Consider the following 25225-nt stretch of genomic DNA (forward strand, 5'->3'; position numbering starts at 1 on the left):
GCTACTAATTTCTCTAGCAATTTCTTCTGTGACCCACTGGTTGTTTAAAAGTGTGCTATTTAATCTCCATATATTTGTGAATATTCTCATTCTTTGGTGGTTATTGAGATCAAACTTCATCCCATTGTGATCAGAGAAAGTACTTTGAATAATTTCAATGTTTTAAATTTATAAAAACCTGTTTTGTTCCCCAGCATATGATCTATCCTGGAGAATGTTTCATGAGCTCTAGAGAAGAATGTATGTCCTTGTGCTTTTGGGTGCAATGACCTATATATGTCTGTTAGGTCTAATTCAAGTTATTTAACTTTTCTATTTCCTTCTTGATCTTCTGTCTGTTGTTCTATCTATAGAGGAGAGTGATGTATTGAAGGCTCCTACTATTAATTGTTGAAACATCTATCTCTCCTTTCAGTTTTGCCAATGTCTGTCTCATGTTCTTTGGAGCTCCTTGATTGGAAGCATAAACATTTATGATTGTTATACCTTCTTGGTGAATTGACCCTTTAATTAGTATATAGTGTCCTTGTCTCTTATGATGTCTTTACATTTAAAGTCTATTTTATCTGATGTTATGTAGCTACTCCTGCTTTCTTTTGGTTACAACTTGCATGGAAAATCTTTTTTTCATCTTTTCACTGTCAATCTATTTGTATCCTTGTGTCTAAAATTAGTCTCTTGTAAGCAGCAAATAGCTGGATTATGTTTCTTAATCCATTCTGCCAATCTGTATCTTTTAATTGGTAAGTTTATTCCATTAACATTCAAAGTTATTACTGAAAAGGCATTTCTTGAATCTACCATCTTATCTTTTTAATTTTGTCAAATCTATATATTCTTTTTTAACTCTTTCTCTTTGTATTCTTTAAATTACCCTTAGTGGTACTTTTCAATTCTATGCCCTCCTCCAGACCTCCCTCTCCTGTCTTATTTTTTTCAGCCGGCAGGACTCCTTTTAGTATTTTTTGTAGGGCCAGTCTCTTGTTGACAAATTCAGGACTTCTTTGTCTGTGAAAAGTTTAATCTCTCCCTCAGTTTTTTTTTTTTGTTGTTGTTTGTTTTGTTTTTAACATGGGCAGGCACTGGGAAGCGAACCCAGGTCTCCAGTACGGCTTACTGAGCCACCATGGCCTGCCCTCTCCCTCAGTTTTGAAGGATAATTTGGCTGGGTACAAAATTCCTGGCTGGAAGTCTTTCTCTTCTAGGATCTTGAATATATCATAGCACTGCCTTCTCACCTCCAGAGTGCTATTTGAGTAGTCTGAACTCAGACTTGATTTCCCTTGTATGTAGATTGTTTTTCTCTTTCCACTTTCAGGGTTTTCTGCTTCTCTTCAACATTTGACAGACTAATTAGTATGTGCCTTGGGGAAGGCCTATTTGGATTTATTCTGTTTGAAGTTCTTTGGGCTTCTTTGACTTGTATATTTATGTCCTTTGTGAGGGTTGGGAATTTTTACCCCATTATTTCCTCAACTACTCTTCCTGGCCCTTTACGCCTCTCTTCTCCTTCTGCAACACCAGTGATTCTTATATTTGTGCGCTTTGTTGTCTATCATTTCCCTCAGATCCAATTCAATTTTTTCCATATTTTTTGCCATTTACTATTTTGAGTCTTCGAAGTCAGTTATCCTATCCTTGATATCATGTATTCTTTCTTCTGTCTCTTCACATCTGGTGTTGTGCCTCCAGTGTGTTTTTTATTTGGTCAACAGCATCTTTAATCTCTGTGATATCTGCTATTTTTCTGTTTATTCTTTCAAATACCTCTTTATGCTCTTCTACTGTCTTCTTCATCTCCTTTATGTCATTTGCTATCCCATTTATTTTATTAAGTAGAGTTGTATGAACATCTTTGATTAGTTGTTCCAATATCTGTGTCTCCTCTGGTGTTTTAATTTGGTCATTAGGCAGGGCCTAATGTCTGCATTATGATATGCTTAGTGATCTTCTGCTGTCTTCATGGCATGTAAAGACTTTGGGAGTTGATTTCTTTCAGTAGTCTAAGGCCTTGAGTTTGTGGGATGGTTGTACAGCAGGGAGCAGGGCATGGGGGGGCACTCAGTGCAGTGATTTGTTTCAGGGCACGTATGGGCGCAGGTTGGGGATATTACACTGCTGCCTGTGAACATGGGCACCCAGCGGCCAGGCAGGATGTAGCTGTGTGGGTGCACTGGTCTGGGGGGCGTAACCCTGGTGTGCACTGGTCTAAGGCACAGGGCCCTTTGTGTACATGCGTAGAGCTATGGCAGCAGGTTGGTGTTACACCTTCGTGAATTGGGGCAGACGTGATTCGGCTGCACAGGTCAGCACTTCCTCAGAGCTGGAAAGTGAGGTGGAGGGTTGTGCACATACGCAGTTCTAGGACTGCTGTAAAGTGTGGTTCCCACAGCTGAAGTACATGATTGGGGGCCCGTGCGCATGCATGGGCCTAGGAGTGCCATAAATGGATGTGCTGAGCTCAGGTGGGGCAGGGGGAAGCTGTGCAACACTAAGGGCTGGGGACTGGGGTAGCCTGGGTATGGAGGTTAGTGCCTGCAGCCTTTATGTGCTGGCAACAGCCTGTGGGGAACAGGGAGGGGGAAGTAGTGCTTGGGAGGGGTGCAGGAAAGGGGGGCTGGGTTGCACTTGGGGTGGGGGTGTGGGGCAGGTACGAGCACTGGGGACTGGTGGGGTGGGGGCTCCTGGAGCACAGGGAATGGGAGAGGGTGATGGGGTTCAGGTGCGTGGGGTGTGGGGTGAGTCACCGGTCATGGGCCTGCACTGGTGAGGGTAGTGAACCCAAGGAACGCAGCCTGGCTTACTTCCCAGTCCCGGGCTCCCATCTGTGCACTCCCATGAGCTCTGCACTTCCGCACCAGGCCCCAGCTTTCTGCCTGTCAGTTCCTCGGCCTCTGCAACCAAGGCTGCCCCATGTGGTGCAGAAGGCTCTCCCAGGTCAGCTGCACTCCCGAATTGCTGCCTCCATTGCCCTCCTGTCCCTCCTCTAACTTTTCTGTGGAGCAGGGCTAATCTCAAGCCACCTTATTCAGCATCTTCCCCTTCCCTTGTTCTTTTGAAGCAAATCCTAGATACATTGTTTTACCTGTAAAAATTCACTATGTGTCTATTACAAATAAGGACTTGTGTGAACACAGCCACACCTTATCAATGAAAAATTAACAATTATTCCTTATATCATTACATACCCAGTAGATTTAAATGTCCAATTCTTATAAATACTGTAATTTTTTACATGTGTTTGTTTGAATCAAAATCCCCATAATGTCCACACAATGTGCTTGTCTCATATGTCTTTTAAATCTTTCAATTGGTAGATCTCCCTTTTCACCTTTTCTCCCCCCCAGTGCATTTTATTTGGGGGAGAAAAAGAACAACAATGCAAAAACATTGTCTGTCCCTTAGTCCCCCACAGTGTGCACTGTCATGAAAGCATCCGTGTAGTGTAGTTGAAATGTTTCACTGTCCTCTGTATTTCTTGTGAATTGGTAGTTCAATCTAAAGGCTTGCCCAAAGTCAGGTTCTACCTTTTGGCAAGACCGCTTTATTCTAGTGTTGCATTCTACCATCAGGAAGGGATGCTTGCCTTTCCCTTTTTATAATGTTGCAGCTGCTGAACAATGTCTAGAGTATTTCATTCAATTAGAGGCAGCAAAATGGTGATATTCTCTCATTCCTTCTCTATTCACAAGCAGGAATATATTTATTAAAGGAAATTTTTCCTTACATCTATTTGGTTACCAAGAGGCATAGTTCTAATGGAAAAGGTAGGATAAATGTTTGTTTCCCTTTATTTACCATTTTCCAAAATACTGAGTTGGTTCTCTAGCATTGTCCAATGGTGGCCGATTTTCAAAAATAATTAAGGACTCACTGATATGAACACATTTGAAGTGTTTTAATCTATCACTGTCTTTACTGATGCTCAAATTCCCCCCAGCCCCCGTCATTGGCCAGAGGGAAGCTCTTCGGGTTGGCCCCCGAGGCCTTCTGAAACAAGTCCGCTGTGGTGAGGAGCTTCCTTGCTTTACTGTGTGATGAGATGTGTCAGGCCCACATCAGCCATTTCTCCAAGGAGACCTGCTCTCTTTTTGTGCAAATGAAATTTCCACGTGGGTACTAACGGCTCATTGCTTAGCTGGTCATTGTTTCTCATTCTTTTCAGTGATAAGAACTAGGGAATATAGACATTATTTCCGATTCAAATTCAGGATGCAGGGGTTTTTATTTCTCTCTTACTTTTGTATCTCTTCTTCTGTGTAACAAAATACCTTGAAAGCTTAATAGTTTAAATCAACCAACATTTTATTCACTCCCAGTTTCCTTCAGGATCTCTCAGGAGACTGAATTCTAGGTGTTGCCCAGGGTTGGAGAATGTCATCTGAAGGCTGGAGTAGGGAAGGATCTGCTTCCAAGCTCACATGATTGGTGGCAGAATTCAGCTCCTCCAAGGTTGCTGGATGAAGCCTCAGTTCCTCGGTGGCTGCTGCCTGTCTCGTGGGTACCTCTAACATGACAATTTGTCAGCAGCACCCCAAGGAGGAGTATCTGCAAGCAAGACAGAAGTCATAATATTTAGTAACCACACCTTTCTCCTATCACAAGAATCCCAGTTCTCAAGGACAGTGGGATGATAGAATACATCACATCATATATGCATTTAAAAATTTAATAAATGCTACTAAAGTGTCTCCAAGTTGGCTGTGCCTTTTTACATTTCCACCAGCCTGGTATGGAGTATGGTTGTTATCCCACGTCTTGACCAATACTTGTACTAGCCAACTTTTAAATGCTTGTGAGTCTGTTAGATGTGTAATGGTATATTTGCATTTTATTTTCAGTCCTTGAATACTAATAAAATTAGGCATCTTTTAAAACATTTATTGACCATTTGCAAATTCTTCTCTGAATTCTTTATATCCTTTGTTAGTTTTCTTTTTTGCTTCTTAAATTTTACTTACCAGTGTTTAGAAATTCTTTATATTCTGGTCGCTTATCCCTTATCACATATGTGCATATGCATAATTCTATTCATTATATAGGTATGCAGATGTATATATATATAGATATTTATCTCATTTTTAAAATTAGGAATACCCTTAGTTTTGAAGACAATATGCTGAATGGGGAGCCTTTCTGGATCTCAGACCCTGGGCAGACTGCATCTACTGTGAAGTTATCAAGGCCCTGATTATCTGGAGAGAAAAGGAGCCCCAGTTGTGGCTAGCTCCATGAGGTTCAGAAAAGGGTATAAGAGTCACGATGAACAAAACCACCTCATGGAATCAAGAAACCGGCCTGCCAGTTTCACCGGGAAAATCTGTAGGCAGCACTGCAGGTATCTCCGCTACCAGACTCCCCCGCCTGAGTCTCTGGATCGCCTCTGAAGCTCAGGCACGGGGGCTACAGCCACAGTGTTACACCACGGACGAGGATGGGGCCAGAGCTGCTGGGCCCGGGCAGCTCCTCATCTCCTCACTGGGGACTGCAGGCCTGGTGAGCGCAGCCCCAGAGGTGGACAAGCAGCTGTGACCTTGCTGAGGGGGTGGAAGGAAAGACTGATGGGCCAGACAGCAGGTGGGCAGAAAGCCAGTGCTAACAGTGGGAGGCAGTCACTGGGAGAGGGTTCAGTCCCCACTGGGTCAAGCTGACATCATCAGTTCTCGACATCCTTCTTTTCAGTTTTTAACACCACCCCTGCAGTACTTGAATGGTCCAATGGGCACTGATTTCTTTCCACACAGCCCTGTATCCCACAGGTCTCTGCTTTAGGGACTCAGACTCTTCCCATAATAATTACAGAAGAAATTCAAATTCAGTTCAAGCTCCAGCTCATTCCGCATAAAAGGGACAGAATGTGGCAGGGGAGATGGCCTCTGAGAGCACTGAGGGTGCCCAGCCATTAGGCTGCACCCTGAAAGATGCCAACCAAATGTGAGCCTCCCAGGCCAGGGGGAGGGGAATTCCTCCTGGGGTACAGGAAGCACAGTGCCACCAGCTGGACTCACTTTCATTCCTTTCCCCTTTCATCCTCACCCCTAGTTGATGCATGCAAAGCAGAAACTGAATGAATGAATGAAATCATGTGAGCAGAACTTACATCTATGCATTCCTTTAGGAGACGCATACTCTTTTCGGCCTCTTATTCTCTTTTCTCGTGTTTCCATCACCCTGAAACATGCTTTTCAGGGGTTTTCCGGTTGTGTGTGGAGTGTGGTTTGGACCTTGCACGTTTAGTGGCCTGAGTTGAAACACTGCAGATAGCAGATGAGCTCTACAGCTGTACCCACCACATGCGGGACCTCTTGTGAGGACAGGACAACAGCCAGGCTTGGGCCCGCAGAGAGCTCCCCGGTGCCTAGAGGGAAGGTGCAGGGTAATGAGCAGAAAGGCACAGTAACAGGCTGCTCCTTCCTACCTGCGGATGAGAAGAACTAGGCTGGCTGCTCCCCCCATCTGCCCAACATGGCCACTGACTCAGGAGACCCTCTGAGGGGACAGATGATGGCAGCCGTGCCTAGTCAGCAGTTACTGGGAGGGTGGTGGACTGTCTCAGAGGCTCTTGTGGGCACACGGGGGTGGGTGGACTGTCCCAGAGGGCTCTGGGGTGCATGGGGTGGGAGGTGGATTGTCCCGGGGGCTCTGGGGGGCACACAGGGGGAGTGGACTGTCCCGGAGGACTCTGGTAGACACACCATGGCTAGCTCTGCACCTGCCTAATAGCACCAGGAGGCTACTTCCACCATGTGACAAATCTGAACTGAACCCTACACCCTCACTAAGGGACAAAACTCCTGGGCTCCTCACTCCCCTGCCCATTCTTACCCTCTGACCTTTAGTCTTTTCCCAGCTGCCCCTCACCTCTCCACGCCCCTTCCATCCTCACCCCAGCCAGGAGGCTCAGTCCCAGCCCTCTGGCCCTGGAAGAAAACATGAGCCACCTCTCTCCCCTGTCCTCATACCTGAGTTGACAGATCCCAGCTCTCATCTGCACAGCCTCACCTCCCATGCAAACCTGCTTTAGTTTCACACTTGTGGATCTGCACATCAAAGCTCAAACCACCTCATGGCCTCCATCCTACCTGCTCTCCCCTCAATGCTGTGCCCCACCCCGGGTGGAACTCAGCCTACACCAAATCCCCATCAGCCCCTGCCTCTCCCCAGTCCCAGGCTTCTGTGGGCCCAGAAAGCCACATCCACATTTTTATTCCCTTTGGTCCCATCCACAGACCCAACAGTCTGTATTTGGTTGAGGCCATTTGTGTTTTCTGGTTTCAGTTCATTACTGTTTGTCCTTATATCTGTGCTGAAGGGAATTATACATGTGTGTGCCTCCCTTAAAACATGAACATTCAGATAAAAATTGGCAGTCAACATGTAAAATTAGGAAAAATGATTCCTAAATTTGGAAATTTAGATTTTATACATACATATACTGAACCAAAGTTCAGGATCAAAAAGCAATCTTCTTTGTTAACTACATCCTTAGCTAAAGAACCAAAGTATGGGGTTCCTACCCACTGTCTCAACAACGTCTACAGCTCCCATGGCAGCTCTACACCACTTGTCCATTGGTTACTTCGTTAAATCCTTTCACCACTCATTGCATTTGCAGAACCACTAGCTGCTGCGGAGTCTTAACCTTACATGGCCTCATTTCCTCAGCTGCTCTGGCCAAGAGTCTCTGGATGTTCTCCAGAGATTAACTGGCCCTGTTTTACTTCTTAGCAATTTCCCTTCATCTTGTCCTACATCTTCAACAGGCTTATCTTGCCTCTTTCTGCAGTCACTACCTGTCACTACTATGGGGCACTTCTGCTTGGCACTCTCCTGACACATCACACCACTCACAGCCCAGGTCTCACCCTATAGCACTCTTCCTTATGATGCTTATACACCAAACCCTGCCCAATAAGCCCCTCTCCCATGCTGCCAAGCTCCAAGCTGGTCTCCTCTCCTCATCTTCATCGGGGGTCATCTCCACACATTTGGCTTAGCTCTGTTTTGATCATCCTTACCTCATGGACTCTGTCTTGATGTCCCAGAGAAGAACAGGGAAGATTCAGTGCCACTCTGTGGTTATTATGATTCTTCCTGCATTTAAAAAATGGCATTCTCCAGAGATAGTTTAAAAAAAGAGAGGCAGGAATTAATTTTTTAAATACACCAAAATAATCAATTCATCACAGTAATTATTTCCCTTACGTCTGACACCAAAATTAGACATAGAAGGTACCACTGGAGTTCTTAGGTAATTTTTAACATGTTAAGTCTTTGAAACTATAAAAGTGTTTCATTATTTTTTAAGAAAATAGTGATTACATACATCGGGTTTCCTTTGGCAGAGTACACTCAAATGTGTAGTTGTAATTTTTGCCTTATCATTGTCTGCATCGTGTCTACTTTATCTGCCTTAGTCTGACAGATTAGCATTGTGTTCCAAGTAGAAATGTGCAACATATCTCCGAAAATCCAAGAGGTCTAGAGAGGTACCTGGGTTACAAGCTCTGTGCAGTTGCCATGCATTGTTCACGGCTACATCAATCATGTAGGTCACCAAAAATGAGTACCATTTCTTGCTTCGTATTCTCACTCTGTATTTGGAAATGATTTGATCCATTTTAGCTACACCCCCTCTGCAGTCATCATACAATTTCACTATGGATGGCTGACTTACTGGAAGGAGCTCTTCACCATCAGCAAAACAAATGTTTATTTCATTTATAGGTTCTATACCTACTGCATTGGAGCAGAGACTGACAATGCTATCACCATGCCAACGACACAGAATTATCTCATCATTTTCTTCCACTTGGAAATCAAAATGCCCCTTCTTCATGTTTCTCATATGCTCTGTAGGCATAAGGGGGCATTTCTCAGTCCTGTCCTCACGAATAGCTCCGGTGGCCCTCAAGCCTTTCTTCTTCAGGGCTGACACCAACTGGACACTTGTAAAGAAGCTACCAAAGCACAGGTGATAGGGATGCTGGCCTCTCTCTAAAAGAACATCAGCAAAATTCATCACTAGATTTCCGCCTAAACCAAAATCAAGATTCTTATCTGCCTTCACAGTTGATTCTTCTTGGTAAGGCTCAAACCAAACCAGATAACCCTGTGTGGTTGTACCACACCAAATTTTATAGCCAATTCTAATAGGCTTTCCATTCAAGAACTGGTTACTATCAAAACATTCACACATTGACTTATCAAAGCAATAATATTCTTCTAGAGGAGCGTATAAGAGGAAATTTTTATTCATTTGCTTTATGAGAGGCCTCAATTTTGTAAACTTATCTTTTTGATCCAGGCGGCTATTATCTGCAAAATGTAGATATGAAAAAATCAATTCAAATCTGTCCCTTCTAATTGCATCTCTAACCAGATTTGAAGCAGCATCAGAGATTTCCCAGTACATCCCTCTTCTGGGATGCCTCACAAATCCACTGAAAAGCAGGACACCAAATACACACTTCATTTCCTGAACTGTGACTTCCAAGTTGACATTTTTCTGAGAAGCATAATTATTGGTTTCATTGATAATCAAGTTGAATGTTTCATCATCAAAAAATAATTCAAAGAGCTCTACTGGGTTCAGCTTTTCACTCTTGAGATTCAGAAGTCCAGAATCCAATGCTAGCCAGTTTGGAAAGTTGGGTTTAATGTCTCTTCTGGCCCAGTTCTTCTCTGGGACACCAGATACCTTAAGCTTCTTTGGAACCATCTGGGTCTCAGGCTCATTATCTTCATCCACATCTGAGTCACCAGAGAAAGTGAGGCCTTGGAGAAGCTCACTCACTCGTGCTTTGTCTCTTTTCCTGCCTTTGCGGGTAATGTCTCCTGCAGCGTATTCCAAGGATAAGACATGCATCCGGGCCCACAAGTCGCTAGGGTGAGGATCCTTCACAGTGCTCAGAGGCATGACTGCCCTTTCAGGAGGCACAGAAGCACTGTAAGGCATCTGGGGTGCCCAATTTCTGGGAGAGAGAAAAGAAAACATGCTATACAAGTCTTATCCCATTCTCTTTACATCATAAACCCTTCGCAGCACTGGCCTTCTTTTGGGGGGGAATACTGACTCTCCACTCATGATCCCATGGGGAGGATCTGGCTAGACTCAACATCTCTGGCCTCCTTCCTCCGCTGTCACCTCATCCCTCATGATTTATCTAACTGCTGAATCTGGGAGATGGAACTGGGCATCCTTAGTGCAGCCCTCCCCTGTCCTCTTTAGAGGCAGGATGCATACATTCTCTGCAACTTTTTCACCCAAGTTCAACAGGCAGGTCTGTGCCAGGAGGCTACCACACTCCAGCCCTGCCAGTGCAAGCCCAGCTAGCACTGCCTTTGAGCTCTGCTCTGCCTCTGCCTCCACCCTCTTGTGTCGCTGTCAACTGGTTCTAAAGCTGGACAAGGAAGAGGGTTATCATTTACTGGGCCCCCTCAGAATTTGTGAAGACAGAAGGACTTGTCTCTCCTTGTTTTGTGTTCATCTAATGGATGTGGTGTTTGAATTGATTTTTATGGGGTTCCCAAAAAAGTAACCTAAATTTACTGAGAAGAAAGACATTACTTTACATGAACAAATTAAAAAAAAACACTTTAAATCTAGAGATTCAACTTGCAAATGTATCCTGTTAGTAAAGTGGTGTAGTTTTGGAAGACACAGGGGCAAAATCATTGACAAGAGTATTTTTAACATAATCTACACTACATGTATTCATTTATTTATCTTCTTAAAGCATTTGTCACCCTGGCAAATAGTATAAAGTGAAAAAGTATATATAATATAAAGTGAAAGTGAGAAACTTCTAAAGGTGTGCCTGGAAAATAATGTTTTTTCAAAACATCTATCTCTTGGCTGCTCCTCTTTTATCAGTTCATCACTTGGTTCCCCAAACCCAATTCTTCATTTGTACTGCCTTCTAGCTTATCTTAAGCCTGTGATATGCTATGAAAGAAAGTTTTAGATCCTGTGCTGGTTTGAAACTGTTATGTACCCCCAGAAAAACCACGCTTTTTTAATCCAATCTTGTGGGGGCAGACTTATTTGGGTGGGGCATGTTGATTAGATTATTTCTACGGAGATGTGACCCTGCCCATTCAAGGTGGGTCTTAATCCACTTACTGCAATCCTTTGAGAGAGGGACCGAAACAAATCCCTAATAATAACTATTTCTGTAGCTCATTTGGTAACCATCCCACCAATATGCCCTGCTCTCTTTCTCCTCTAACCAGCCGCCGCTGGGGTGGTGACGTGTCCCAGGGTAGACCACAAATGGAAATCAGTCTAGACCAGTCATAATAATATCCTTTGCTAGATATTCAACTTTCCAGCCTCCCTTGTAGCTACAGCAGCTCATGTGACTCAGTTTCAACAACACAGAAACAGAGGAAGGACTACTGGGGCTTCTAGGAAGGCTTCTGCTTACTTCACTCAAGGGACAGATAAACCTAGAGGCATCCTTCGCCCATATTCCTGCTTTAAACAAAGACGCAGTAACTGGAGCTGCAGCAGTTATCCTGTGGTCCCAGGTGACCAAATCAACACACTGAGGAGGGTGTAACAAATCACTGCACAGTAACAGGTCACCTTCTTGGCATGGGGCCTCTAAGGGCCATCAGGTGGAGTGGCTCTCTCTCTTCCTGTATCATCCAGGGAAGCAGGCTTTTGAGTAGGTGCTTTCTCTGATTCCATTCCAGCTTCTTAAATCTGCAGGATTCATTCCACCCAGGACATCACTCACCTGCTAGGTATTCTGGAGGTCTTCCCAGTTGGTTCCAATTCTTTGGAAGTTTCTTGTTTTGCATTAAACAATCCATCTTTTGTCACTTCTTCAGCTGAAATAATACATTAAGGATTTAAATGTCATCTGTTCCCTTCATTTAGAAAAAAACAACTTCCAGGGCAGGGAAGAGGAGGTTCCAAATTAGAAAAATATACACACACAAACAAACAAAAACACAAATCAACAGGTGCCATAGCAGTGTAGTCTCTGCAAATCTACAAAATGTACCACAGAACGGGAAGATAATGAAAAAGCCCAACTGGGCAGTTTTCTCCAGCCCAGCTGGAGAAAACACTACACAATGGCAGCATTCTCAGAGTAAAGAGAGCTTCCTCCGAGTGAAGACAGACCAGGCAGCTTGGTCTAGGGGCTTCCAGGCATGAAGGGATGTCTGAAAATGACAGAGTTATAGAGATCCCTTGATAGGGAAGAGAAAGAGAAGAAAAGGAGGAATCACTGAGGGAATCAGGGAATGTAGAGAGATGGTCAGAAAATACAGCAACGAGAACCAACTGTCCTCTGATGATGATTAGCAACAGAAAAAGACGATGTGACTGGGAAGGATGCAAAATGACAGGGGCTGCGAGGCCTAGAGGAGGGAAGGGAAAGGGCGTGCCTGGTGATGGGGCTTGCAAGGGCAGTGGCAGGGCTGGTGATGGGAGGAGGGTGCAGACATCAGGTGGCTGGGTCTGTCCCCTACTCCTAAGGCCGGGCCTGCAGCCCCAGACCTGAGTCCCCAGAGAGTCCCTCAGAGCTGCGGCCACACAGGAGAGTCCCGTGTGACGCCATGGCCACACCTGGGGAAGCCTGCAGGAGGGGCCTGTGGACGCCGTGGTTACACCTGGGGAGGCCTCCTGGAGAGGCCTGTGTGACACCATGGCCGCACCTGAGGCGCCCATGGGCTTCTGCCCAGGAGCTGGACTCCCAGTCACGTCCAAACATTCATATTTTGAAATGTATACTATTTAAAAAACAAAACAAAACACTTTTCCTTTGTTTCTCCATTATATTACAGTGAAGGCAACTTCGTAGATTAAAAAAATATGTACAGGTAGGTTTTTTCTCTATACATCTATTTTCAGGCTAGTAAAGTATTTGTTAAAAACAAGAGGCAGTGAGTCTGAAGGGATTAAGAACCAATCAAAAGCTACAGAAAAGGCCTGAACCAGAAGAAGATTCCACGAAAATGGTATCTGGAGAAGACTGATTGAATGGCAATGTACAAGTGGGCTAGATATTAGAGCAACATTTTTTTTAACCAGTTGGTTATGAAAATGAATTTCTGAGAGAATAAGGGAAAAACAGACTTCATTTGGTGAAAATGTGAAGTTTTGCTTTGGATATATGGAATTCCACCCTCATCATCACCAAGTATTACTTAGGCATGTGCTGAACACTGGCCTATGAAGGAGTGTGGGAAGGGCCCTGGCTCCTAGGCTCGGGACAGAAAGCTGAGACCCCCGAACGTCGCATCATCACTGTGCATCAGATGAGTGGAAGCGCTTTCTGAAATGAAGGGGCTGGCTGCGCACCCACTCCCCACGCTGAGGTGTGGCTATGCCCCTAGGGCATGGCGTGGGGAGGCAGGAGCACGTGGTCTTGGCTGATGTGCACAGGGTCGTGATATTCTGCAACAAGGTGGCCGTGGGGACACGGTGGCACCCGAAAGGCTCTAGGGGTGAGGAGCGCAAGGCAAAAGTAGGACCAGGGAAAAGGAGGGCTGGTGCTGTAGTCCCGCAAGCTCAGGCACCGCTGCCTTGTCTCCAGGCCTGTCCTCCTAGAGAGGGGCACTCTCTGGGAGCAGTGACAGGGGAGGGAGGAGGCAAGCCTTGAGTGGACACGATGGCCTGAAGGAGTACCCTTTGTGGGAGAACTGGCCCCCAACCCATTCTATGTTTGCTCAACGTTCAAGAACTAAGACGTAGGAAGATGTGGTTCCTATACTCTCAGATCTCATGCCTGAGAAACACCAGCACAACTGTTTTCATTCCGTCAGGAATTCTGATTGAATGGGTGAGTGAGATTTATGAATGCGTGGGATGCTTTACAATGACACACTTTCACACATATAAAGAAAAATTAAAAAGCATGAATAAAAAGAGGAGAGAGAGTGAATTGTGGACGCTCCAAGAATCAGTCCCTTCACTAGAACAGGCAGGACCTGTCTGAGTCCACCATTTCAAGAGTCAAGAGTCCAACAGGACACTACAGAGCGTCTAGGAAAGAGGGAGCAGGAGAAGGGCAGAGCCTGGCAAATCACGGTGAATACCAGTAAATTGTTCTCTCTGCACAGTTACTGTTGCCCATCCCCCACAGACACCTAAAGAGGAAACCACTGGAATCTGAAGCTGAAGGCAACAGACCCAGGAACAAGGACCAGCAGATGCCAGCTACGTGCCCTCCCATGTGACAGACAGGCCTTTTCTTCAGAATCAAGGTCTTGATGCCTTAGTTTGGACATTTTTATAGCCTTAGAACTGTAAACTTGTAACTTAATAAATTCTGTCAAATGCCTTTTCTGCATCAGTTGAGATGATTATGTGATTTTTCCTCTTTGACTTACTGATATGGTGTATTACATTAATTGCTTTTCTTGTTTTGAACCAGTCTTGCATACCTGGAATAAATCCCATTTGGTTATGGTGTATAATTCTTTTAATGTGCTGCTGGAGTAGATTTGCAAATACTTTGTTGAGGATTTTTGCATCTACATTTATTAAAGAGATTAGAATGTAATTTTCTTTTCTTGTAGTATCTTTATCTGGCTTTGGTATTAGGGTGATGTTGGCTTCACAGAGTGAGTCAGGTAGCTTTCCCTCAGTTTTTTTTGTAAAGTTTGAGCAGGATTGGTACTAATTCTTTCTTGAATATTTGGTAAAATTCACATGTGAAAGCCATCGGTCCTGGACTTTTCTCTTTGGGAGTTTCTTGATGACTGATTCCATTTCTTTACTTCTGATTAATTTGCTCAGGTCAATACTGATTGTTCATCATTTTCTAAAAAGTTGTCCATTTTATCCACGTTGTTTAGTTTATTGGCATATAGTTGCTCATAGTATCCTCTCATTACCACCTTCATTTCTGCAGGGTCAGTGGTTATGTCCCCTCTTCTATTTCTGATTTTATTTGCATCCTCTCTCTCTTTTTAGGGGGAGGGGGTTCAGCCTAGCTAAAGGTCCATCAATTTTATTGATTTTCTCAAGGAACCAACTTCTAATTTTGTTAATGTTCTTGCCTATTTTCGAATTCTCAATTTCACTTATTTCTAATCTAATCCTCATTATTTCTTTCCTTCTTCTTGCTTTGTAGTTAGTTTGCTGTTCTTTCTCTGGTTCTTCCAGGTGAACAGTTAATTCCTCAAATTTTGTCTTTCTTCTTTTTTAATATAGGCATTTGGGCAATAAAGTTCCCTATTAGCACTGCCTTTGTTGCATCCCATACGTTTTGATATGTTGTGTTTTCACTTGCCTCAAGATATTTACTGATTTCTCTTGTTATTTCTTCCTTGACCCACGGTTGTTTAAAAGTGTGTTGTTCGGCTTCCATATATTTGTGAATTTTCAGCCCTTTGCCTGTTAATTTCCAACTTTATTCCAAGATGATTCAAAAAAGTTGTTTTGAATAATTTTAATCTTTTAAAATTTGTTGAGACTTGCTTTGTGACCCAGCATATGGTCTATCCTTGAGAATGATCCATGAGCACTTGAAGAAAATGTGTATCCTGCTGCTGTGGGGTGCAGTGTTCTCTAAATGTCTGTTAAGTTTACTTCATTTATCGTATTATTCAAAATACCTGTTTCCTTATTGATCCTTTGTCTAGACGTTCTATCCTTGATGAGGGTGGTGACTGAAGTCTCTATAATTGTGGAGGTGTCTACTTCTCCCTTCAGTGTTGTCAATGTTTGCTTCATGTATTTTGGAGCACTGTGGCTCAGTGCATAAATATGTATGATTGCTATGTCTTCTTGTTCAATTGCTTCTTTTATTAATACATAGTGTCCTTCTTTGTCTCTTTTAACTGTTTTACATTTGAAGTGTAATTTATCAGGTATTAGTATAGATACCCCTGCTCCTTTTCTGGTTGTTGTTTGTGTGAAATATATTTTCCAACCTTTCACTTTTGATCTGTTTTTGTCCTTGGGTCTAAAGTGAGTCTCCTATAGACAGCATATAGATGGGTCTTCTCTTTCAATCTATTCTGCCAGTCTGTCTTTTGATTGGGGAGTTTAATCCATTAACATTTAATGTTATTACTGTAAAGGTAGTACTTTCTTCTACCATTTTCTCTTTTGGATTTTATACGTCATACCTTATTTTTCTCTCTTTTTTACCTTTACTGACAGTCTTCCTTTCTACACTCTTCTCCAGACCTCTCTCTTCTGTCTTTTCCTATCCGCCTGTAGTGCTCCTTCTAGTACTTTTTGTAGAGTAGTTCTCTAAGTCACAAACTCTCTCAGTGACTGCTTGTCTGAAAATATTTTCAACTCCCCCTTGTTTTTGAAGAACAGTTTTGCTGGGTCTAGAATTCTTGGTTGGCAGTTATTCTTTCACAATCTTAAATATATCATACCACTACCTTCTCACTTCCATGGTTTCTGTTCAGAAATTCAAACATACTCTTATCGAGCTTCCCTTGTATGTGATGGACTGTTTTTCTCTTGCTGTTTTCAGAATTCTGTCTTTGACATTTGACAATCTGATTAGTGTCTTGGAGTTGGTCTATTTGGATCCATTCTGTTTGGATACATTGCACTGCTGGGATCTGTAATTTTATGACTTTCATAAGAGATGGGAAATCTTCAGGGATTATTCCCTTCACTAGTCTTTCTGCTCTTTTCCCTTCTCTTCTTCTGGGACACTCATAAGATGTATATTCACGTGCTTCCTGGTGTCATTCAATTCCCTGAGACCCTGCTCATATTTGTCCATTGTTTTCCCTATCTGTTCTTTTGTGTGTGAAATTTCAGATGTACTGTCTTCTAGTTCAATAATCCTTTCTTCTGCCTCTTCAGGTCTGCTGTTGCATGTCTCCACTGTTTTCTTCATCTCTTCTGTTTTGCCTTTCATTCCCAGAAGTTCTGCAATTTGTTTTTTCAAACTTTCAACTTTTTCTATATGTATATGGCCAATGTCTTCTTTATATTCATCATATTTTTGCCATATCTTCCCTCAACTTGTTGATTTGATTTTTTAGGTGATTTTGCATGTCTGTTCAAACATCCTTAATTAGTTATTTCACCTCTATCTCATTTGAAACGTTGGATTGTTCCTTTGGGCCATATATTCCATTTTCCTAGTTATGACTTATCTTTTGCTGGCATCTAGACATTTGATTTCCTTAATTAGTTTATTCTGGAGATTCTTTACATTCTTTCATATAATGTTTTCTTGTTGGTTGGCTTTGTTCTCTATCTGTTCTTTGGCATTCAGTACAACTTATTCTAGACTTCTAACAGGCTTCTGTTTAGCTGATCAGAATCAGCTCTAGTTCTTCAGAATCTTGCCCATCTATACGGAATCTTCTTTTGAGGAGGGTCTGCTCAGATATGATCAACCTCTGTCAAATTTTCCCAAACCAGATAGGGCCACGTCTCAGGAGGAGAGAGTAGCCAATATCAAGTTTCCCTGAGGGTGAGATCCAGCAGGTTGTCAGATTTTGCTATGAAGTCTATAGACTACTTTTCCTATGTTGCCTAACATGTAGCACTTGTCTGCCCACAGCTTCCCATCAATGTAAAGTGATGCAGTGCCTTTAATTTCAAAAGCCTCTCCCTGCCAGTGGCATAGTTGAGACACAGGTTGAGGTAGAAGGTAGGCTTAGGTTGCTTCTGTTTTCTAGCCCCTGGGGCCTGTATTCCAGGAAGGAGGAATGCCACTTGAGTCAGGCCCCACCCCTCTTTTCTTGGGGAAGATCCACCCTATAGGGAATTATCTACATTCACTTATTTACTTTGTCTCTTAGACATGCCTTAATTCTACCCTTTCCTGGGACAGTGCTGAAGCCTGAGAGTACTTGCAGTTCTATCAAATGAGCTAATAAATAAACAAACAAACAAACAAATAAATAAAATAAAAGAGAGAGAGAGGGAAAAAAAGCCTGGACCACAGTTCCCTGTATTTTCCAATCAAGAGCTGGAGTTGGTACTCAGCTCTATGTGTCCCCAGGCTCTATGTGTCCTCTTCTCTTGGAGTCCAGCCCTTTTCCAGTATTTTGTGCTGTTCAACTCAAAAAGCTCTGGTTTTTGCTTTTTCTTTCCCATCAGCCCCATGCCCACCCATCGCCATGTTCTCCATGTGCCTTTCTAGCTGAGCGAGAAACCCTGAATTTTATTGGCCCTTCTTCAGTGAAGGTATCCTCTTGTTGGTGCCCTAATTTGGATCTTTTTATAGAGTTGCTCTAACTGGGACATTTTCACCACCTTAGAACTGCAAAACGGCAACTTAATAAATTCCCCCCTTTAAAAGCTGTTCTGTTTCTGGTATATTGCATTCTGGCAGCTTTAGCAAACTAGAACAGTGGCCATTAATCTAAACCACTATGACAAAGGTAGCAGAGAAGACTTATAGACAGTACATTTCCTCAGAGCTATGGAGGACAGCTGAAGGGCTGCAACTGCTGGACAAATGCTGAGGCAGGAAAGCGCAGCTTAGGGGAGCCCTGGAAGAAACTGCTGGTGCTCTTCCTGGCTCTCTCTCTCTCATCCCCTCCCCAGAGCAGTTTAGAGCTGGCCAGTACTCCCTTTGTGGGTCTCTGGCCCTGTTCCAGCTGAGAGAGACTGACTTGCAAAACTCCTCTCTGGTGTGCCCGCCTCCTAGAATTTGCCCTCCAGGCAAATGCAGCTTCAGACAACAAAAGTAGTATAAAAAACTACTGAGGCAGGAGGCCTGGGGCAAAGGCTTACACGCTTGAAGTCCTGCAGTGAAACACTGGGAGAGGGAGAAGGTCTGTTTCCTGGGAAATGGAGAGTGCATTCAAACTCTTATAAACAAAGGAACTAATAAGGCCACAAGCAAGCACAGCCCAGGACAAGAGACACTGCCCAGAAAAGATAGAGAGGACCCTGCACTTTGCATTTGCCTTGGGTTGACCTTCCTAATAGGAAGGCTGACCTCTGATGAGATACACCAGCCAATTTAAGCCAACTTATAAAGTAGCTGAAAGGTGCTTTTTGCTTAGGTTTCTTTGGTTTTTTTGCTTCTGACACTCATGAAAATCTCTATTATATCACCAGATGTATACAAACTCAAGAAATAGACATCTCAGGGAATAAATCCCACAGTTAATATTTAAAAATATTTAAATGTACAGCATACGTGGTAATTTAGAGCTGTCATGTACCCCAGAAAAGACCATGTTCTTTTAATCCATCTCTGAGAGTGCAGACCTATTGAATGGGACCCTTTGGTTAGGTTATTTTGAGATGTGAACCACTGTGGTAGTTAGGTTCAGGTGTCAACTTGGCCAGGTGACGGTGCCTAGTTCTGTTGTTGTGGACATGAGCCAATGGCATGTGAACCTCATCTGTTGCTGATTACGTCTACAGTCGGCTAGTAGGTGTGCCTGCTGCAATGAATGATGTTTGATTTAATTGGCTGGTGCTTAAATGAGAAAGCGCAACGCAGCTCAGCCCAAGCAGCTCAGCATACCTCATCTCAGCACTTGCAGCTCAGCCCAGGCCTTTGGAGATGCAGAACGGAATCATCCAGATTGGAACCCAGAGGCCTGGAGAGAAGGCCAGCAGAGATTAATCACCCTGTGCCTTCCCATGTATGAAAGAACCTCACTTGAAAGTTAGCTGCCTTTCCTCTGAAGAACTATACATTAACTAAATAAATCCCCTTTTATTGAAAGCCAGTCCATCTCTGGTGTGTTGCATTCCAGCAGCTAGCAAACTAGAACACCCACCCCATTCAAGGTGGGTCTTAAATCCTTTACTGGAGCCCTTTATGAGAGGATAAAAGGCAGAAACACCAAGAGAGAGAGCTTAGACAGAAATGCCCAGAAGATGCTGAGAGGAACTGCAGACATGCAGAGAGAAAGGCACTGGATTCAGAAGCTGAAAATAAGGGAACCCAGGAGTGAAAGATCTGACTATGCCAGACATATGCTTTCCCAGTGCCAGCAGCCTTTCTTCAGAGAAGGTATCTTCGTCCTTTTTATGCCTTTCTTTGGACATCTTTATGGCCTTAGAACTGTAAATTAATAAATATCCATTGTAAAAGCCAATCCATTCCTGGTATATTGAATTCTGGAAGCTTTAGCAAACTAAAGCAGCATGGAACAAAAGATAACAAGAAAAAAAAAAAAAGAATTGATGGCCTATCCATAGGAAGAGGATAAAAATTCAGAAAACATTTACAAAGAAGATCAGGCTGTGGAAAGACCAGGCAAAGACTTATAATATGCCCCAGGAGATGAAGGACGATACAGAGAAAGAACTAAAGGATATCAGGAAAACAATGAATGAACAATGTGAAAATCTCAATAAAGAAAAAATTTAAAAAGGAACCAAACAGACCTACCAGAGATGAAGAGCACAATAACCAAGATGAAAAATTCCCAGAGGGTTTCAACAGCAGACTGGAGCTGGCAGATGGAAGAATCAGTGAACTTGAAGACAAGAAAATTGAAATGAATCAGGGTGAGGAGTAGAAAGAAAAAAGAATTATGAAAAGTAAAAAAGCCTACAAGACCTCTAGAAGATCATCAAGTATACCAATATACATATTATGGGGGTCCCAAAAAAGAAAAGAAAGACAGAAAGGGGTGGAAGAAATTTTCAAAATAATGAGTTGGCAGAGACATGAATATGCATATCCAAGAAACCCAGAGAACACGACAAGAGAAACTTAAAAAAAAACACTCTGTCACATACGGATCAAACTGTCAAATGCAAAAGACAAGGAGAGAATTTTGAAAGCTGCAAGAGAAAAGTAACTATATGCAAGCATATATGCAAGCAAGTCCCAATTAGAGTAAGTGAGGATTTCTCATTAGAAACCACAGAGTTAACACAGGAGTGGGCTGAAATAACTTAAAATGCTTAAAGAAGATAACTGCCAACCCAGAATTTTATGTCCAGAGAGACTTTCTTTCAAAAAGGAAGGAGAGATTAAAACTTCAGATAAACAAATGCTGAGGGAGCTCATCACCACCTAACCTGTCACACAAGCAATGCTAAAGGGAGTTCTTCAGGTTAAAAGGTAAGGACACTGGTTAGTGGTTAAAAGTGGCATAAAAAAATTAAGACCTCCAGGAAAGGTAACCATTTGGGTAATTATAAATGCCAGGATTACTGTATTCTATCTTTTGGTATGGAACTCCATTTCTTCTTACAGGTGCTAAAATGCAAATGCATAAAACATAATGACAAATCTATGGTTCTGGACATACAACATACAAAGATATAATTTGAAACAAGTACAAGAAAGGTGGAGGAGCAGAGAGACATAGGAAAAGTGTATGCTTATGTTATTTAAGTCAAGTTGGTATCAAATCTAATATGGTTATTATATATTTAGGATGTCAGATTTTAATTCCATAGTAATTACAAGAAAAATAAATGAAAAATATAGCCATATAGAAATGAGAAGGGATTCAATATGGTATAAGACAAAAAATAAATAAATATTAAAATAGGCATTAATGGAAGACTTGAGAGGCAAATAAGGTATAAGGCTCATAAAGACTAAATAGCAAAATGGCACATGCAGGATGGATTAAAAAAGCATGAATCAAACAAACAAAAAACCTCCTTTGTCTACTCTGGGGGTTGCTCTTACACAAGCTTCAGTTAGACAGTGCTACCTAGCATAACCTGCCAAACCCCAACCACGACCATTCCAGCCAATCCTAAAGAACACCTAGGGCAATATATAAGATTCCACAAGGGTTCCATGCCTTAGAGTAACTTTCCAGAAACCTACAATCTCCAGATGGGTCCCTGGACCAGATAAGGCCTGAAACCTAGAGGGGCCAGCCTCTCCAGAACATCAGCTAGCTCCATCTCCCTACCCCACATTATTGACAGACCCTTCAAAATTGAAAAAGTACTGTAGTGTGCTGAAAACAGATGGTACTTAAGATTTTAAAATTTCAACTAATATGTGAGCCTAAAGCAAAAAATGTTTATTTGATACAAATCTATACTTTGACTAGTGCATCTCCTAATATAACTTATGTAGATAGTTGATTGAACACCTTAAGTACATGGAACTTTGTATGACATGAGATTTTGTTGGTTTGTCCAGGTGATGCCCTGATGAATCCCAGAGTGATTTGATCAGTGAGTGGAAAAGTATTTGCAAAGTCCCCTTCAGGGAATGGTGAGAACGGGGGAAAATTCAACTTCCCCAATTGAATTCTTGATATTCTCACAAGCAGTATGGACAACCAAAGCTTTAGGCTGAGCCCCCAGTCTTGGGGTTTGTTCATATGAAACTTAACCCCACAGAGGATAGGTCAAGCCCACTTAAAATTAAGCCTAAGAGTCACCCCCAAGAGAACCTCTTTTGTTGCTCAGATGTGGCCTCTCTCTCCAGCCAACACAGCAAGCAGACTCACCACGCTCCACCTGTCTACATGGGACATGACTCCCAGGGATGTGGATCTTCCTGGCAGCATGGGACAGAAATCCCAGAATGAGCTGAGATTCAGCATCAAGGGATTGAGAAAAACTCTAGAATGAGCTGAGACCCAGCATCAAGGGATTGAGAAAACCTTCTCGACCAAAAGGGGGAAGAGTGAAATGAGACATAGTGTCACTGGCTGAGAGATTCCAAGCAGAGTCGAGAGGTTATCCTGGAGGTTATTCTTATGTATTAAGTAGATATCACCTTGTTGTCCAAGATGTAATGGAGAGGCTGGAGGGAACTGCCTGAAAATGTAGAGCTACTGGATCCTCTGGAAATGTGTTCCAGTAGCCATGTTTCTTGATGATGATTGTATAATGATATAGCTTTCAAAATGTGACTGTGTGATTGTGAAAACCTTGTGTCTGAGGCTCCTTTTATCTACCTTGTCAATAGATGAGAGGAACATATGGAATAAAAATAAATAATAGGGGGAACAAATGTTAAAATAGATTTAGTTTGAAATGCTAGTGATCAATGAAAGGGATCAGTAAAGGGTATGGCATGTAAAATTTTTTTTTTCTGTTTGTTATATTTTTCTGTTGTCTTTTTATTTCTTTTTCTGAATTGATGCTAATGTTCTGGGAAATGATCATGATGATGAATATGCAACTATGTGATGATATTGTGAATTGCTGAGTGTATGTGTTGGGAATGTTTGTGTTTCTTGTAATTTTTTTTAATTAATAAAAAATTAAAAAAAACAAAGTACAATCTTAAAAAAAAAAAAAAATTGAAAAAGCTAGAATGGCCATAGCCCAAACATCCTTAAAGAGACGGAGAGAAAGATCAAAGGTTATGGTGGAGTTATACAGAGAAGATAGGATTTAACAAATGAATATGATTGTTGAATCATTGAACTGATATCTCTTTTACCCTCCAGTATCTTACAGTAGCTAGAAGTAAAAACCTGAAATTATAACCCATGTCAAACTCTGAAATATGTTCCACAACTAATTGCGGTGCTATGGTTTGAAATTTATTGCTTTTTTGCATATGCTATTTTTCACAAAAAAGAAAAAAAAAGTCATTGTGATGATAAAAAAAAAATAACAATTATGCCTTCTAGCCTCCTATATTCTGGAGCAGCTAGAAGGAAAAATCTGAGAGGATCGTATGGTAGCCCACGACAAACTGTAGGATTTGTCCTTTAACTACTTGTTGAAGAGTGCTTTGAAAACTATGCTTTTTTATTTCTTTGCTTTGTATATATATTATATTATACAATAAAAAAGTTATTTTAAAAAAAGCATGACTCAACTTTATGCTTTCTATATTAAAGACATAAACAGGTTGAAAATGAAAGGATGGAAAAAATACCATGCAAACAGTAACGAAAAGAGAGCTGAGGTAGCAATATTAGTATGAGATAAAATAGACTTTAAGTCAAAAACTATAACAGGGGACTAGAACACTCATTATATACTGATAAAGAAAAAATGTAACAATTGTAAGTATATATATACCTAACAGCAGAGATCCAAAATATATCAATAAAATGTTGACAGATTTGATGAGAGAAACAGACAGTTCAGCAACAAGCGGAGACTTTAATGTGCCACTTTCAATAATGGATAGAACATTCAGACAGAAGATCAATAAGGAAATAGGAGACTTGAGGAATACTCTATACCAACTAGACCTAAATAGAAATATATAAAACACTGTACCCAAAACATGAGAATACAGATTCTTCTCAAATAGACTATATCTTAGATCATAAAACAACTCTCAATACATTCAAAAATGCTGAAAAATACAATGTGTCTTCTTTGACTACAATGGAATGAAGCTAGAAATCAGTATCAGAGGAAGTAATGGAAAATTCACAAGCATGGAAATCAAACAGTTTATTCTTCAACAAACAATGGGTTAAAAAGAAAATCCCAAGAGAAATTAGGAAATATCTTGAGACAAATGAAAATGAAAATACAACACACCAAAACATATGGGATGCACCAAAGGCAGTGCTGAAAAGAACATTTTTAACTCTAAATGCTTATACTAAAAAATGCTTATACCATTACTTCCTCTGATACTGATTTCTAGCTTCATTCCATTGTAGTCAAAGAAGACACATTGTATTTTTCAGCATTTTTGAATGTATTAAGACTTGTTTTATGATCTAAGATATAGTCTATTTGAGAAGAATCTGTATTCTCATGTTTTGGATGCAGTGTTTTATATATGTCTATTAGGTCTAGTTGGTATAGAGTATTTCTCAAGGTCAAATCACAGACCTAATCTCAATACTGGAAGGACTAAGAAAAGAAGAAACTAAACCCAAAGCAAGCACAAGGAAGGAAATAACACAGATTAGAGGGGAGAAAATGAAATAGAGAATAATAATGATAATTAAAAAATAGAATTAAAAAACCAAAAAGTTGGTTCTTTGAAAAGATCAATAAAATTGACAAACCTTTAGCTAGACTGACAAAGAGATAAAAAGAAAGGATACAAATAACTAAAATCAGAAATGAAAAGGAGGCATTACTACCAACCTCACCGAAGTAAAAAGGACTGTAAGAGGATACTATGAACAACTGTATGCCAAAAAAATGAGATGAAATGGACAAAGTCTTAGAAACACAAAACTACCTTCACTGACTGAAGAAGAAATAGATTTCTTTCAACAAACTAATAATTAGTAAAGAGACTGAATCAGTCATTAAAAACCTCCTATCAATCTTTTTTACTGTTTCCATGGAGATGTGAACCACCCAACTGTGGGTGGTAACTTTTGATTAGATGGTTCCATGGAGATGTGTCTCTACCCATTCAAGGTGGGGCTGCTTACGGGGCCTCTG

The 25225-nt window shown here is 41.7% G+C and overlaps 1 protein-coding gene across 4 annotated transcripts in view; it reads right to left on the reverse strand.

Moving 5' to 3' along the window:
* Positions 1-4284: 4284 nt before the first annotated feature.
* PGBD1 (piggyBac transposable element derived 1) overlaps positions 4285-25225 on the reverse strand; it is a 39897-nt gene continuing 18956 nt past the window's right edge. For all 4 annotated transcript variants that reach the window (XM_077162926.1, XM_077162925.1, XM_077162927.1 and 1 more), the window contains 4 exons: positions 11745-11838; positions 8019-9974; positions 6101-6358; positions 4285-4548 (listed from right to left, as the gene is read on the reverse strand). In XM_077162926.1, coding sequence (XP_077019041.1) covers positions 8414-9974; positions 11745-11838 — 1655 coding nt within the window. In that variant the 3' untranslated portion in view covers positions 4285-4548; positions 6101-6358; positions 8019-8413. The remainder of the gene's footprint in view (positions 4549-6100; positions 6359-8018; positions 9975-11744; positions 11839-25225) is intronic.

This window comes from Tamandua tetradactyla, chromosome 5 (assembly GCF_023851605.1).
Source record: "Tamandua tetradactyla isolate mTamTet1 chromosome 5, mTamTet1.pri, whole genome shotgun sequence".
NCBI lineage: Eukaryota > Metazoa > Chordata > Mammalia > Pilosa > Myrmecophagidae > Tamandua > Tamandua tetradactyla.